The sequence below is a fragment of the Hevea brasiliensis genome, chromosome 14, assembly GCF_030052815.1.
Source record: "Hevea brasiliensis isolate MT/VB/25A 57/8 chromosome 14, ASM3005281v1, whole genome shotgun sequence".
Taxonomy (NCBI): domain Eukaryota; kingdom Viridiplantae; phylum Streptophyta; class Magnoliopsida; order Malpighiales; family Euphorbiaceae; genus Hevea; species Hevea brasiliensis.
This window is the reverse complement of record NC_079506.1, coordinates 15,227,610-15,240,377: the sequence shown is the minus strand read 5'-3', so window position 1 is coordinate 15,240,377 and position 12,768 is coordinate 15,227,610. Positions and strand designations below refer to the sequence as shown.

General features: G+C 26.7%; 1 protein-coding gene across 1 annotated transcript; it reads left to right on the top strand.

Moving 5' to 3' along the window:
* Positions 1-6,576: 6,576 nt before the first annotated feature.
* LOC131173168 (probable glutathione S-transferase) lies at positions 6,577-7,485 on the top strand. The gene is made up of 2 exons (XM_058135090.1): positions 6,577-6,937; positions 7,056-7,485. Exons 1-2 carry the CDS (start codon positions 6,620-6,622, stop codon positions 7,422-7,424), a joined length of 687 nt encoding a protein of 228 aa, XP_057991073.1. The 5' UTR covers positions 6,577-6,619; the 3' UTR covers positions 7,425-7,485.
* Positions 7,486-12,768: the final 5,283 nt, after the last annotated feature.

The window sequence follows — 12,768 nt, the reverse complement described above, 5'->3', positions numbered from 1 at the left end:
TAATTTGGAGCACTCACACACCCTGTAACATCATTCATAAAATATGGGAGCTGATCCCCTATACAGCTCTCTTAATTCCAACCTGGTGCCAGCGAAGAACTCAGCTCGGACTTCCACTTAATAACCAAATCGAGGGTCCCAGCGAAGAACTCAAGCCGTGACTACCCCTCGAAGGATCGGGTCCCAGCGAAGAACTCAAGCCGTGACTACCCGTCCTATCCATAGTCCACACCACATCACACGCACGCCAACGCACGCACACTGCTCCAAATTACCACAACAACATCCATGGCACTTTAACAGTTATCAATGCAACATAACTCGTGCCTAGAGTTTAACTACATAAATATATGCATATAAGTGATGCATGGGCATGCTGAACATATAATAATATCGAAATTACAATTAAAATTAATATTTTACTCACAAACTTGACGACAAATTCTGGCGGTGGCGGAAGAAGAAGGTGTCGGCTCACGACAATTACATTACATCTATTTAATAAATTTGACTCAATACAAACAAAGAAAAATATCAAGCACGTCCTAAGTCGTGTAGAAAATCCGCAGAGTCTCCCTATACCTAGGACCTACCCAACCCGCAAAAGGGCTAAAAACGCACTTCTATATTCACAATCCATATATCAGCTCAATCATATCACACAGCCCTCCCGGGCCCATCAAATCAATCATCCATCACAATACGCAAAATTTCAATTTAGTCCTTATTATTGATCATTTTTGCAAAACCGCCCAAACAAGCTCTAAAAATTATAAAACTTTGCTCATGGTCCTTAGCAATATTACTAAACTGTTGCAATTAGAATCGTAATTTTCTAAGCTACCATGAATATTTTATGGATTTTTAATCCTATTTAAGCACTAGAAAATTACGAAAAAGTAAGGTTCGGGTTTACCTTTGCCGATTCCGACTTCGGGAACGCGCTCGGGACATCTGACAATGGGGGGCTAGCCAAAACCTCAGTCCAATTCGGAGACTTTTCCGTGCGGTCCGTTCGGCCCGAAATTTGCACCCGGTCAATCGTCCGAATTTCGCGAATCGAGGATACCTACACGAAGCCCATAACACGGGGTTAGTACATAAATTTTTTCAGAATTTTCTAAGCTCATTTAATGGTCGAAAATACACTGCGGTTAGTGGACCCACCGAAAAACGGTGTCGGAAAAATTCGAAATTTATATCGTTGCGAAGCTCTCGACGAATGGAGCGTGCTGGTGGCCTCGGTTTCCTCGTGGGATTCACGGTTTTCGAGAAATCTAGCCCAAAAGTCGAAATGGGCTAAAATCTTCCCGAGCAAAAATCGGACAATCCGCTCGATGGATTTCGGCGTTCTTGGTGTTTATGGAAAGCTCTCGCCGAGTAGATGATTTTGGACACAAGACCCGGTCCAATTGGTGGCCGGATCGGCCGGATTTGGCCGGGGAAGTCGGCAGCGCTGCAGGGCGTTTCACGCCCATTGGCTGGCTGGCGCGAGGGCGCGAAGTGAGAGGAGAGAGAAACGAGAGAGAAAAGGGAGAGAGCCATCGCGCGCGGGAGAAGAAAAAGGAAGAAGGAAAAGGGCCAGTCCGATTCGACCGGTCCGATCCGGTCCGGTTCGATTCGGCCGGTTCGATTCAGAATACAAAATTTTGAATTTTTACTCTGCCTCGGGACCGAAAACGAGGTCCAAAAATTCCGAAAAAATTCCAGAAAACTCAGAAAAATACGTAGACTCCAAATATATTTTTAGTTTTGCCACGTGGTCTTTAAATTAATTTTTAAAAATCATCAAAGTTTATATTTTCGGAAAATCGAACCCGATTTTTAAAATCCGAAAAATCTCAAAAAAATTTCTAAAATTCAAATAAAATTAAAATACCAAAAATACTCATAAATAATAAAATTTTGGGGTGTTACATAATCGTAATAAATCTTAAATGTGTGATTATTTCACACAAAATTAAAAGTTATAAATATAAATATAAATATAAATTGATATAGGCTTTTGGCAATTTTTATCCAATTATCTTTTTTAAAATCAATGCATTTTATTTTTGATGCATTTAATAAAAATTCGATCTCATATGTGAACAAACTTAATAAATACTACCTTTGTTAATTTTTATCTATCGCATTTATTTTTTTTAGTCTAAAATTATTTATCACATTTAGAACATAAACAAGCATTAACTATTTTTTTTCATTTTATCTTTATTTCTATTAAAAATAATAAATATTTATACAATTTTTTGAGGCTAGATAAAAGAGTAATTTAGCCGATTACTAGTATATTTTTATAAAAAATGAGATTATATAATTATTTTTTTATTACTTTGCAAAATTCAAATACGGTAAATAAAATTATACAAAATTCGTATTATATGAAATATTTATAATGAAATTTGTATAATATTAATTAAAATAAATATAATGAATACATAAATATATATATATATATGTAAATATTTAATTTAATAGTTATTAAATTTTATACTCTTTAAATTCGAGTTTTCTACAATTGTGCCCTTAAATTTAATATATATTATATAAAGACATATTAATAAGTTAAGAAAGTGACTCAAAATATAGATAAAATAAAAAAGAAAAATAAGTCTATATTTATGGGATATAGATAGTACTATTTTATTTATCTATTTTAAAAGTTTTTTTTTCTATATATGAGAGAAGATAGAAAGGAGGAGAAATTATTAAGAATAGGTGAGGCCAAAGATGAGAATAATATTTGAAAATAAGCATATATAAATATAATATTTTTCATAAATAAAATAAAATATTATTTTTAAATTATTAATAATAATTATATTATTTATATTTTATATTATTAATTTAAAAAAAATATATTTTATTAAAATATTATAATTATTTATATTTTATTTTGATATAATTTTTAAATAAATATTTTATAAAAAATAAATGACTCTATATGAATATATAAAATAAAAAAGAAAATTTTGTATCTGCTAATAACTATAAAATCTACCTCATAATCAAATTACTTTCTTTCCAAATACCCATTTTAATTCATGTGCCTGTTTGTAATGTATAATTTTATAAGAATTCAATTTAATTGATTTTTTTATTAATTTTTATATTTACAATAAAAGAATTTAATTTTTTTTAATTTAAATTTTTTTATTTTAAAATAAATATAATTTATATATGATTATATGAGAATTTTTTTTAAATTATTTTCTTATAAATAATTTATTTAAATGAAAGAGTCAAATACTGTGACCCTTTAAACAACAAGTCATTTGAAAAAGGCTTGTTGAACATATAATGGAAATTCAAATCTAATACTTATTAAATGAATGGTATGCTTTTAATCACCGAAATAAACAAGACTAAGCGATTGATTCATATATAATTTACTTAAAAGAACTGGGAACTTCAAGCATGATGGATTTGTATTTTTGCATAGCCCCATGATGGATTTGCCATGAAAAACAAAGGAGAGAAGAAGCAAACTTTGTCTTCTGCTATTTGTTAAATTTGATTTCTTTCGTAAACCGAGTTTTTTTTTTCTGTGATTAAATCCATAACATAAATATATTAATGATTAAGATATTCTATCATAACTCAATATGCAGAAAGCTTGAACCATTGATCTAATAATTTCATTAGTATTAAGGACTTTGAAATCGACACAAATTGATTTCGGTTCATTTCTAAAATCAAAAATCGAAATTAGCGGGTCATTATGATATGTGAATCAGAGAATTTGAGGCTAACAAAATAGTGTATTAAATAAATAATAATGCTTTATTATAATTAATACTATTATATATTTTATAAATAATTATTAAAATATATTTATTTAAATTTTAATATGTAAATGCTTTTTAAAAAAATCAGATTTTTAATTAAACTTTTAATAAATAATATTTAATTATTAATAATAAAAAATAATTAAAATTAAAATTTTATAATAAGAAATTTAACTATATCAATGAAAAATAAATATTATTATATTAAATTATATAATGCAGTAAATAAAAAATTTTATATTCAATAATATAAACAATAATAGAGTATTTCAAGTTAACAATAATATAATAAATTATTAATACCCTTAATTATTCAAATTGTAAGTGGGTGAAGTGAAGAATTTTTAATTGTTTTTTCAATAATTGTAGGTTAATAATTATTAATTATTTTAAAAAATAATATAATCTAAATTAATAAATAAATTATTTTGTATAGTTTTTAAGCGTTATATATATATATATATTGTAAAAATAATACACAAATGATGTATGACTTAAGCAATTTGCTAGTACAAAGAACATCATTCCTCACAGTTTTTCTTCTTCTTTTTTTTTTTTTAGCACCTCAACAGGTTTTCAGTCGAAAAATCAGCTCAAATCTAGTTGAGTTATTGGTTCTTGATCGGTTCAGATCAGTTCGCACTGATTGCTGTATTCGAGAATTTATTTTGCGAACTAAACTTGATTAAGATTCAATTCCTAATTAAATAGGTCGGATCGGCCGATTCATTCCAATTCTGATAACATGATTTTTAGCACACCCCAGGATGGATTTGATATTAAAAACATAGGGAAGAAGAAGTAGATTTTGTCTCCTACAATTTGTTAAATTAGGTAAATACTCTTATTTGCACTTGATTAATAGTTTAATATGTAAAATATGTTTAAAATTAAATTAAACAATAAATTATATATTATAACCATTTAAAAAAAATAAATTTGACATTTCTTTTTTTTTTTAAATAAAATTAGTAGATAGTTAATTATCTAAATTAAAGAAAATAAATAATTTTAAATTTTCAAGATTTTAATTTTCAACATTTTAAATTATTAAATAATTAATTTCAAATTAAAAAAATGAAAAAGAAGTAGTTACAATTTCCAATTAACAACGGCTATAATTGCCATACCGTTCAAGAAGAGGATTATATGTTTATAATTTTAATTGGTTAGTAATAATTGTTATCAATTTTTTAAATTAGTATAAAATTAATAAAAATTAAATGATCGATTAATTAAAATTGAAAATAAATGTAAATATTTAAATTTTTAGTCATTATAATTAAAAAATATAAATTTTTACAGCTTAATTCTTTAAGAGATTGATCAAATTTTGATAAAAGTTTGTATTTTTTAATAATTAACCTTTGATTAATAAAATTATTGTTATTTTTAAGAAAATTTAGATTAAAAAAATTGTGCATTTTAAAATTTTGATAATTATTTTGGTAAGAGGATATTATATTTAGAAAGTAATGTTTACTTTACTTAATATTTTATTTATTTAGTAAAATATCCGAAGTTATCTTAATGTTGCATTACCTGTAATAATTAGACATCTTAAAAAAAATCAATTATTAATTTTTTACAAAGAATCAAATATTTAATTTTCATAAATAAATAGTAAAATTATTTAAATTTAAATGGTCAAATTAATTAAAAAGCTATAATTACAATCGTTTATAAAATATAAAAAAAAATTATCATTGATGTTTCTCTTTTTTTTTTTCTTTAGAAAAATTTAAATTAGTTAACACAATTTAATGTTGAAATTATTAGATAGTTAACTATCTAAATTAAAGACAATTAATTCTTTTAAACTGTCAAAATTTTGATTTCAACATAATTAATACTTTTTTATTATTTGAATTTGAAAGGTTAAATTAATTAATAAAATTTGGATTGTATTTAAAAAATTAAATTAAATAATAATTATATATTATAACTGTTTAGAAAACATTAAAATAATTGCCATCAATAAAATTAAATAATAAATATATATTATAACTGTTTAGGAAATATTAAAATAATTATCATTAATAAATTCAATTAAAATTTATCACTTGGCATAATTGTGATTCATTTGAAATCCTATATGACAATATCAAAAGGAAACTTGCATTCTTTATACACATATATAGAAAAATTTAGATTATATTTAGAAAATTAAATTAAATAATATTATAACTATTTAAGAAATATTGAAATAATTATTATCAATAAAATTAAATAACAATTATATATTATAATTATTTAGAAAATATTAAAATATTTATCATTAATAAAATTAAATAAAAATTATATATTATAACTAATTAAGAAATTAAGAAATACAGAAATAATTACCATTAATAAATTTAATTAAAATTTACTACTTGCTATAATTATAATTCATTTGAAATTTATTGTACCAGTATAAAAGGAAAATTTACATATTATATATATATAAATAGAAATACTTATTAAAGAAATATGCATTAAATATCCAAAAAGAAATACATTTTAAATTTAGAAGTGTAAAGATGCACACAAAATAAAATTAACCTTTAAAAATAGTCCTCCATTTTACACACCTAATCAATTGCGTCACCTCTGTTCTTTTTTAGATAAAAAAATGCGTCACCTCTTACGTATTAAAAAATTACCACATCAAAATAGTCCTCAACTTTACACTTTTCCATGATCTGACTCAGGATTTGAGCTTCAATTTACAATTGAGTCCTCTGGCCATACCCTGTTCTATATATATGCATGTGGTGTTTACTATTGAGTCACTACTTATCAGATAGCTGGAGTCTGGAGATAGGCAAAAAACAAAAAAAAAGAAGACTATGGCTGTGGCAGAAGAAGTAAAGCTGTTTAGGAGTTGGTCAAGTCCATTTGGATTGAGAGTGGTGTGGGCACTAAAACTGAAGGGGATTGGGTATGATGAAGAGTTGGAAGATCTTTCCAACAAGAGCCCCTTGCTTCTGCAGTATAATCCTGTTTACAAGAAGATCCCTGTACTTGTTCATAATGGAAAACCCATCTGTGAGTCTCTTCTCATTATTGAATATCTGGAGGAGACTTGGAAACAAACTCCATTGCTTCCTGAAGATCCACACCAGCGAGCCTTGGCTCGCTTCTGGGCTAAGTTCGGTGATGAAAAGGTGATATCGTTAGTTTTCCCCATTACTTTTCAATTTAGAAATTAAATTGCAAGATTGAGGAATTTTCAATTATTTATTATTAACAAATATGATTTCTATTTCTGTTTTTCTGGAGTAGGTCTTTGAAACAATGAGATTTGGTATTCTCTTGAAGCAAGGAAAAGAACAAGAAGAAGCAATAGTTTCAACCCTAGAGAACTTGAAATATTTAGAAGAAGAGCTAAAGGGAAAGAAATTCTTTGGAGGAGAGACCATTGGACTAGTAGATATTGCATTGGGTTGGCTTGCTTACCACTTCAATGTAGTTGAGGAGATAATTGGTGTGAAATTGATAGAACAACAAAAATTCCCATTATTAGTGGCATGGATGCAAGAATTCTCAAATATCCCAACAATCCAAGAAAGTTGGCCTCCAAGAGACAAACTCTTTGATAGGCTTGCTGGCTTTCGTAAAGCTGCCCTTGGAGAAGAACACACACCAAAATGAGCTCATATTATTTGTGAAAGTTACTATAGAGTGGTATTAATTTTATGCAATATTTATCAGGAATAAACACCCCCTTTACTTGTGATGTTTGTGTATTGCAATGGATTGTGATATGGTTAAGGATTTCTCCTTGTTTTGAACTATTAAGATGAGAAATTTTCATTTTCCTAATATTCATAGCTATTAATATTCTTCAATTAATTTATATACATTAAAGTTCAATGAATCTGTTAAATGAGTAACATGTCTTTCAGTTCTTAGATAAAATAAAGTTATTATTTGATATACTCAATGTAAATATACCCTCACTCATAATTATGTAAGATTTATGCTATTGATTTCATAAAAGATTCATATTTTTATGGGTGAGAGAGTACTCCATTGAAAACATTTTTCTATCATAACACAAGAATTCTCAGTTATCCCAACAATCCCTTTGCCTTTCCTGAACGCCTTTCCTGAACGGGCGTAATTTAAAGTGGGCTTTCGGCCTATTGTAGTTAAGTAATTATTGTCTTCAATTTTTGAGGGGAAAAAAGTTACCCGCAATCTCTTAGACTCTTCTCTTTCAAGGCGTTCTTCCTTTCCTCTTCTTCTTCCTCCTTCCTCTTCCTTTCCATCTCTTCCAGCCACTTCCTCTCCCTCTCTATTCTCTGTCTCTCGTCTTGCTCCATCTCCTTGGCTCTCCTTTGCTCCTCCGGATCGTTCATTTTCCTCTCCTTGTCTTCTCTGTCCTTCTCCGCAATATCTCTCCTAAATTGCTTCCTCTTCATCTTCTTCCTCTCCTTCCTCTTCTCTTTCTTGCCCATCACCTCCGATTTCTTTTCTTTCCCTGTCTCTCCTCCTTGTCGTCCTCTTCCTACTTCTCCTCCTTCCTTCCTTCCTTTTTTGCCCCAACAATCGGTTCTGCCATCTTATAAGTCGGGTTTGGGTATTATATACTCAGGTTTGAAATAGATTTAGGTTTGAAAAATAATAGCTGTGATGGATTCAGATTAGATTCGAGTGTTACATATTGGGTAACCATTACTCGAACCTATTTATATAAATACTTAATTAAATATAAAATATATTTTTTTATATTAATATTTATAAATTTTTATATATTTTATTTTATATAAAATGAAATTTAAATATTTTATGAAATTATTAAAATTTTAAAATATAAATTATTAATAAAATAATTTTTTATGTAAAATATTAATTAAAATATATAAAATTAAACATGTTTGGATTTTTTTGGATAATAATAATAGGATTTGGGATGAGTTCGAGTAATTAATAATAAATTTTAATCGAATTTGAGATGAGTTTTAATTTTGATAATATTAATCAGATTTAGATTGGGTAATTTTCACGGTACCGTACTTGTTACCATCTCTATCTGATAATACTATGGCTAGAGTTCCTTTCCAATTGGGTCTGTTTATGTAATGATCAGTTGTTATGTATGCTAAGTAGTGAGATTCTCTTGCAGTTCAGTAATCAACTGAATATTGTATGGGTACTTTGTTTTTAAAATTAGTTTTTTCACCAAAAAATTTATAATTTTACGAAATTTACATACTCCCTCTACCTACAAATGGATTTACTTTTATTTTCATATAATTAAAAAATATAATTAATATAATTAAAATAATAAATCTATTTTATTAAAAATTAAATAATTACCAATTAATATGTGATGTAGTAATAAGGCTCAATGCAGATAATTCAAATTGGATCTAGAAAAATTCAATTTCTATTTTTGGAAAAAACATTGTTAAAAGAGGCAGTCACAAATCCCATATAAATTAATATTTTATAGACAATAAAATGAACATAAATTAGAAGATACCTTGGTGAATTAAAAAATTAAATAATTAATATTATTAAATTATTTTTAAAATTAATACATTTTGTTTTTGATACATTTAATATAAATTTGATCTTATATGAGAATGAATTTAATAAATATTATCTTCATCAATTTTTATCTAATGCATTTGAATTTTTTTTAAATTATTTATCGCATTTAGAAAATAAATAAACATTAACTTTTTTTTTCTATTTTACCTTTATCTCTATTAAATACAATAAATATTTATAATTTTTTTAAGTTAAATAAAAAATAATTTAGTCAATTATTATTATATTTTTATAAAAATGAGGTTATCTAACTATTTCCTTAATTATCACGCAAAACTCAATGTGATAAATAAAAAGAGATGAAACTAGTATTAGATTAAACATTTATACTGAAATTTGTGCAAAGTTCATTAGAGAATATATAATGAATGCACGAATTAATTTATATGTGAATATTTACTTTCATAATTATTCTGTTATTAGCCTAAGTTTTCTATAGTCGCACCCTTATTTTAAATGTATATTATATAAAGACATATTAATAAGTTAATAAATGAACTATTATTTAAAAAAAAAAGACTTAAAATTTAAAACGAATGACAAAAAAAGTAAGATGTAGAGTATTATTTTATTTGTCTATTTTAAAAGCTAAAGTTTTTTCATATGAGAGAAGATAAAAGGAGGAGAAATTATTAAGAGTATGAAAATAATATTTGAAAATAAACATATACAAGTATAATATTTTTCATAAATAAAATAAAATATTATTTTTAAATTATTAATAATAATGATATTATTAATTGAAATAATTTAATTTATTAATTATAAATTAAAATTTTATTTTATTAAAATATTATAATTATTTATATTTTATTTTGATATAATTTTTAAATAATTATTTTATAAAAAATAAATGATTCTATATGAATATATAAAATAAAAAAGAGAATTTTTTATCTGCTAATAACAATAAAATCTGCCTCATAATCAAATTACTTTCTTTCCAAATACCCATTTTAATTCATGTACCTGTTTGTAATTTATAATTTTATAAGAATTCAATTTAATTGATTTTTTTTACTAATTTTTATATTTAGAATAAAAAATTTTAATTTTTTTATTTTAAAATTATTTATTATAAAATAAATATAATTTATATATGATTATGTGAGAATTTTTTTGAATTATTTCCTTTCAAATAATTTATTTCAAATGAACCTTAGATGATAGCATATTACTTAGAAAAGAGTCAAACACTATGACCCTTGAAATGATAAGTCGTTTGAAAAAGGCTTGTTGAACACACATACGTACATATATATATATATATATATATATATATATATATATATATATGATGGAGATTCAAACGTAACACATGCTAAATGAATGATATACTTTTAGGGTCCGTTTGGCATTACTGTTGAGAAAATTACAATTTTTAAATATACTAGTTAGAGAGAATTAAAAAATAATTAAAAATTAAATTTGATTAGTTTTAGTCATAAGATTACCAAAATAACAAAACAACTTTTTCTAAACTGCTTTTTTCAACAACATCTAAAATAGTACTTTATTCAGAAAAACAGTTTCAGCCTTTAAAACTCAATTTCAAACAGGCTGTTAGTCACTAAACTAAACCAAACCAAGCGATTGACTGATATATAATTTACTTAAAAGAACTAGGAAACTTCAAGCATGATGGATTTGAATTTTTTGCATAGCCCCATGATGGATTTGCCATGAAAAATGAAGGATAGAAGAAGCGAATTTTGTCTTTTGCTATTTGTTAAATTTGGTTTTTTTCATAAACCGAGTTTTTTTCTTCGGTGATTAAATCCATAATACAAATATATTAATGATTAAGGTATTCTATCATAACTCAATATGCAGAAAGCTAGAACCATTGATCGAATAAATTCATCAGTATTAAGGACTTCGAAATTGACACAATTTATATGACGATCCGACCCGGGAAAGCGGTCCAATGAGGGCGGGGAGTGGCATAAGAGAGTAAACTCCAGGTAGGCTTCCAGGATGGCCAGACTACCCAGGGTAGTGGGATGCAGGGTACAGGAATGAATCGAATCATGCATTGAAATGGGGAAAACTAATCACTAGAGGTACCTTTTGGTGGAATGGCCTGGAGAGTTAGAAGAACTCCGAGGTTAAGCGTGCTCGTTTCAGAGAAATCCTAGGATGGGTGGCCTCCTGGGAAGTTCTTTATTCCACCTATGGCACAAAATCATGAGGCTTGGGATGGGATGGGCCAAAGCGGAAAATTCCTCTAGTGGTTGGAGCAGGGGTGTAACAGATGGTATTAGAGTCGAACCCCCTCTAGTAGATGTGTGGTTCAATGACGAACCAGGCGAAAGTTAACGGGCCTGTGACGACCTGACCCGGGAAAGCTGTCCAATGAGGGTGGGGAGTAGCATAAGAGAGTAAACTCCCGACAGGCTTCTAGGATAGCGAGGCTATCTAGGGTAGTGGAATGCGAGGCACAAGAATGAATCGAATCATATATTGAAATGGGGGGAGCTAATAACTAGAGGCGCTTGAATGGCCTGGAGAGTTGGAAGAACTCTGCGATTAAGCGTGCTCACTTGAGAAAAATTCTAAGATGGGTGACCTCCTGGGAAGTTCTCTATTCCACCTATAAGACAAAACCGTGAGGCTCAGGATGCGGTGAGCCAAAGCGGATAATTTCTCTAGTGGTTGGAGCATAGGCGTTACAAGTTGGTTTTGGTTCATTTCTAAAATCGAAAATCGAAATTAACGGATTATGATATGTGAATAATAGAATTTGAGGCTAACAAAATGGTGTATCAAATAAATAATAATGTTTTATTATAATTAATACTATTATATGTTTTACAAATAATCATTAAAATATATTTAGTTAAATTTTAATATGTAAATGCTTTTTAAAAAATTCAGATTTTTAATTAAACTTTGAACAAATAATATTTAGTTATTAATAATAAAAAAATTAAAAATAAAATTTTATAATAACAAATTTAACTATATCAATGAAAAATAAATATTATTATATTAAATTATATAATGCAGTAAATAAAAAATTTTATATTCAATAATATAAAAAATAATTGAGTAATTCAAGTTAACAATAATATAATAAATTGTTAATACCCTTAATTATTCAAATTGTAAGTGGGAGAAGTAAAGAATTTTTAATTGTTTTTGCAATAATTGTAGGTTAATAATTATTAATTATGTTAAAAAATAATATAATCTAAATTAATAAATAAATCATTTTGTATAGTTTTTAAGTGTTATATATATATATATATAAAATAAATCATTTTGTATAGTTTTTAAGTGTTATATATATATATATATATATATATAATACACAAATGATGTATAACTTAAGTGGTTTGCTAGTACAAAGAAGATCATTCCTCACAGTTTTCCTTTTTTTTTTTTTTATTGAGCATCTCTGCCGGCTTTTCAGCTGGAAAATCGGCTCAAATCC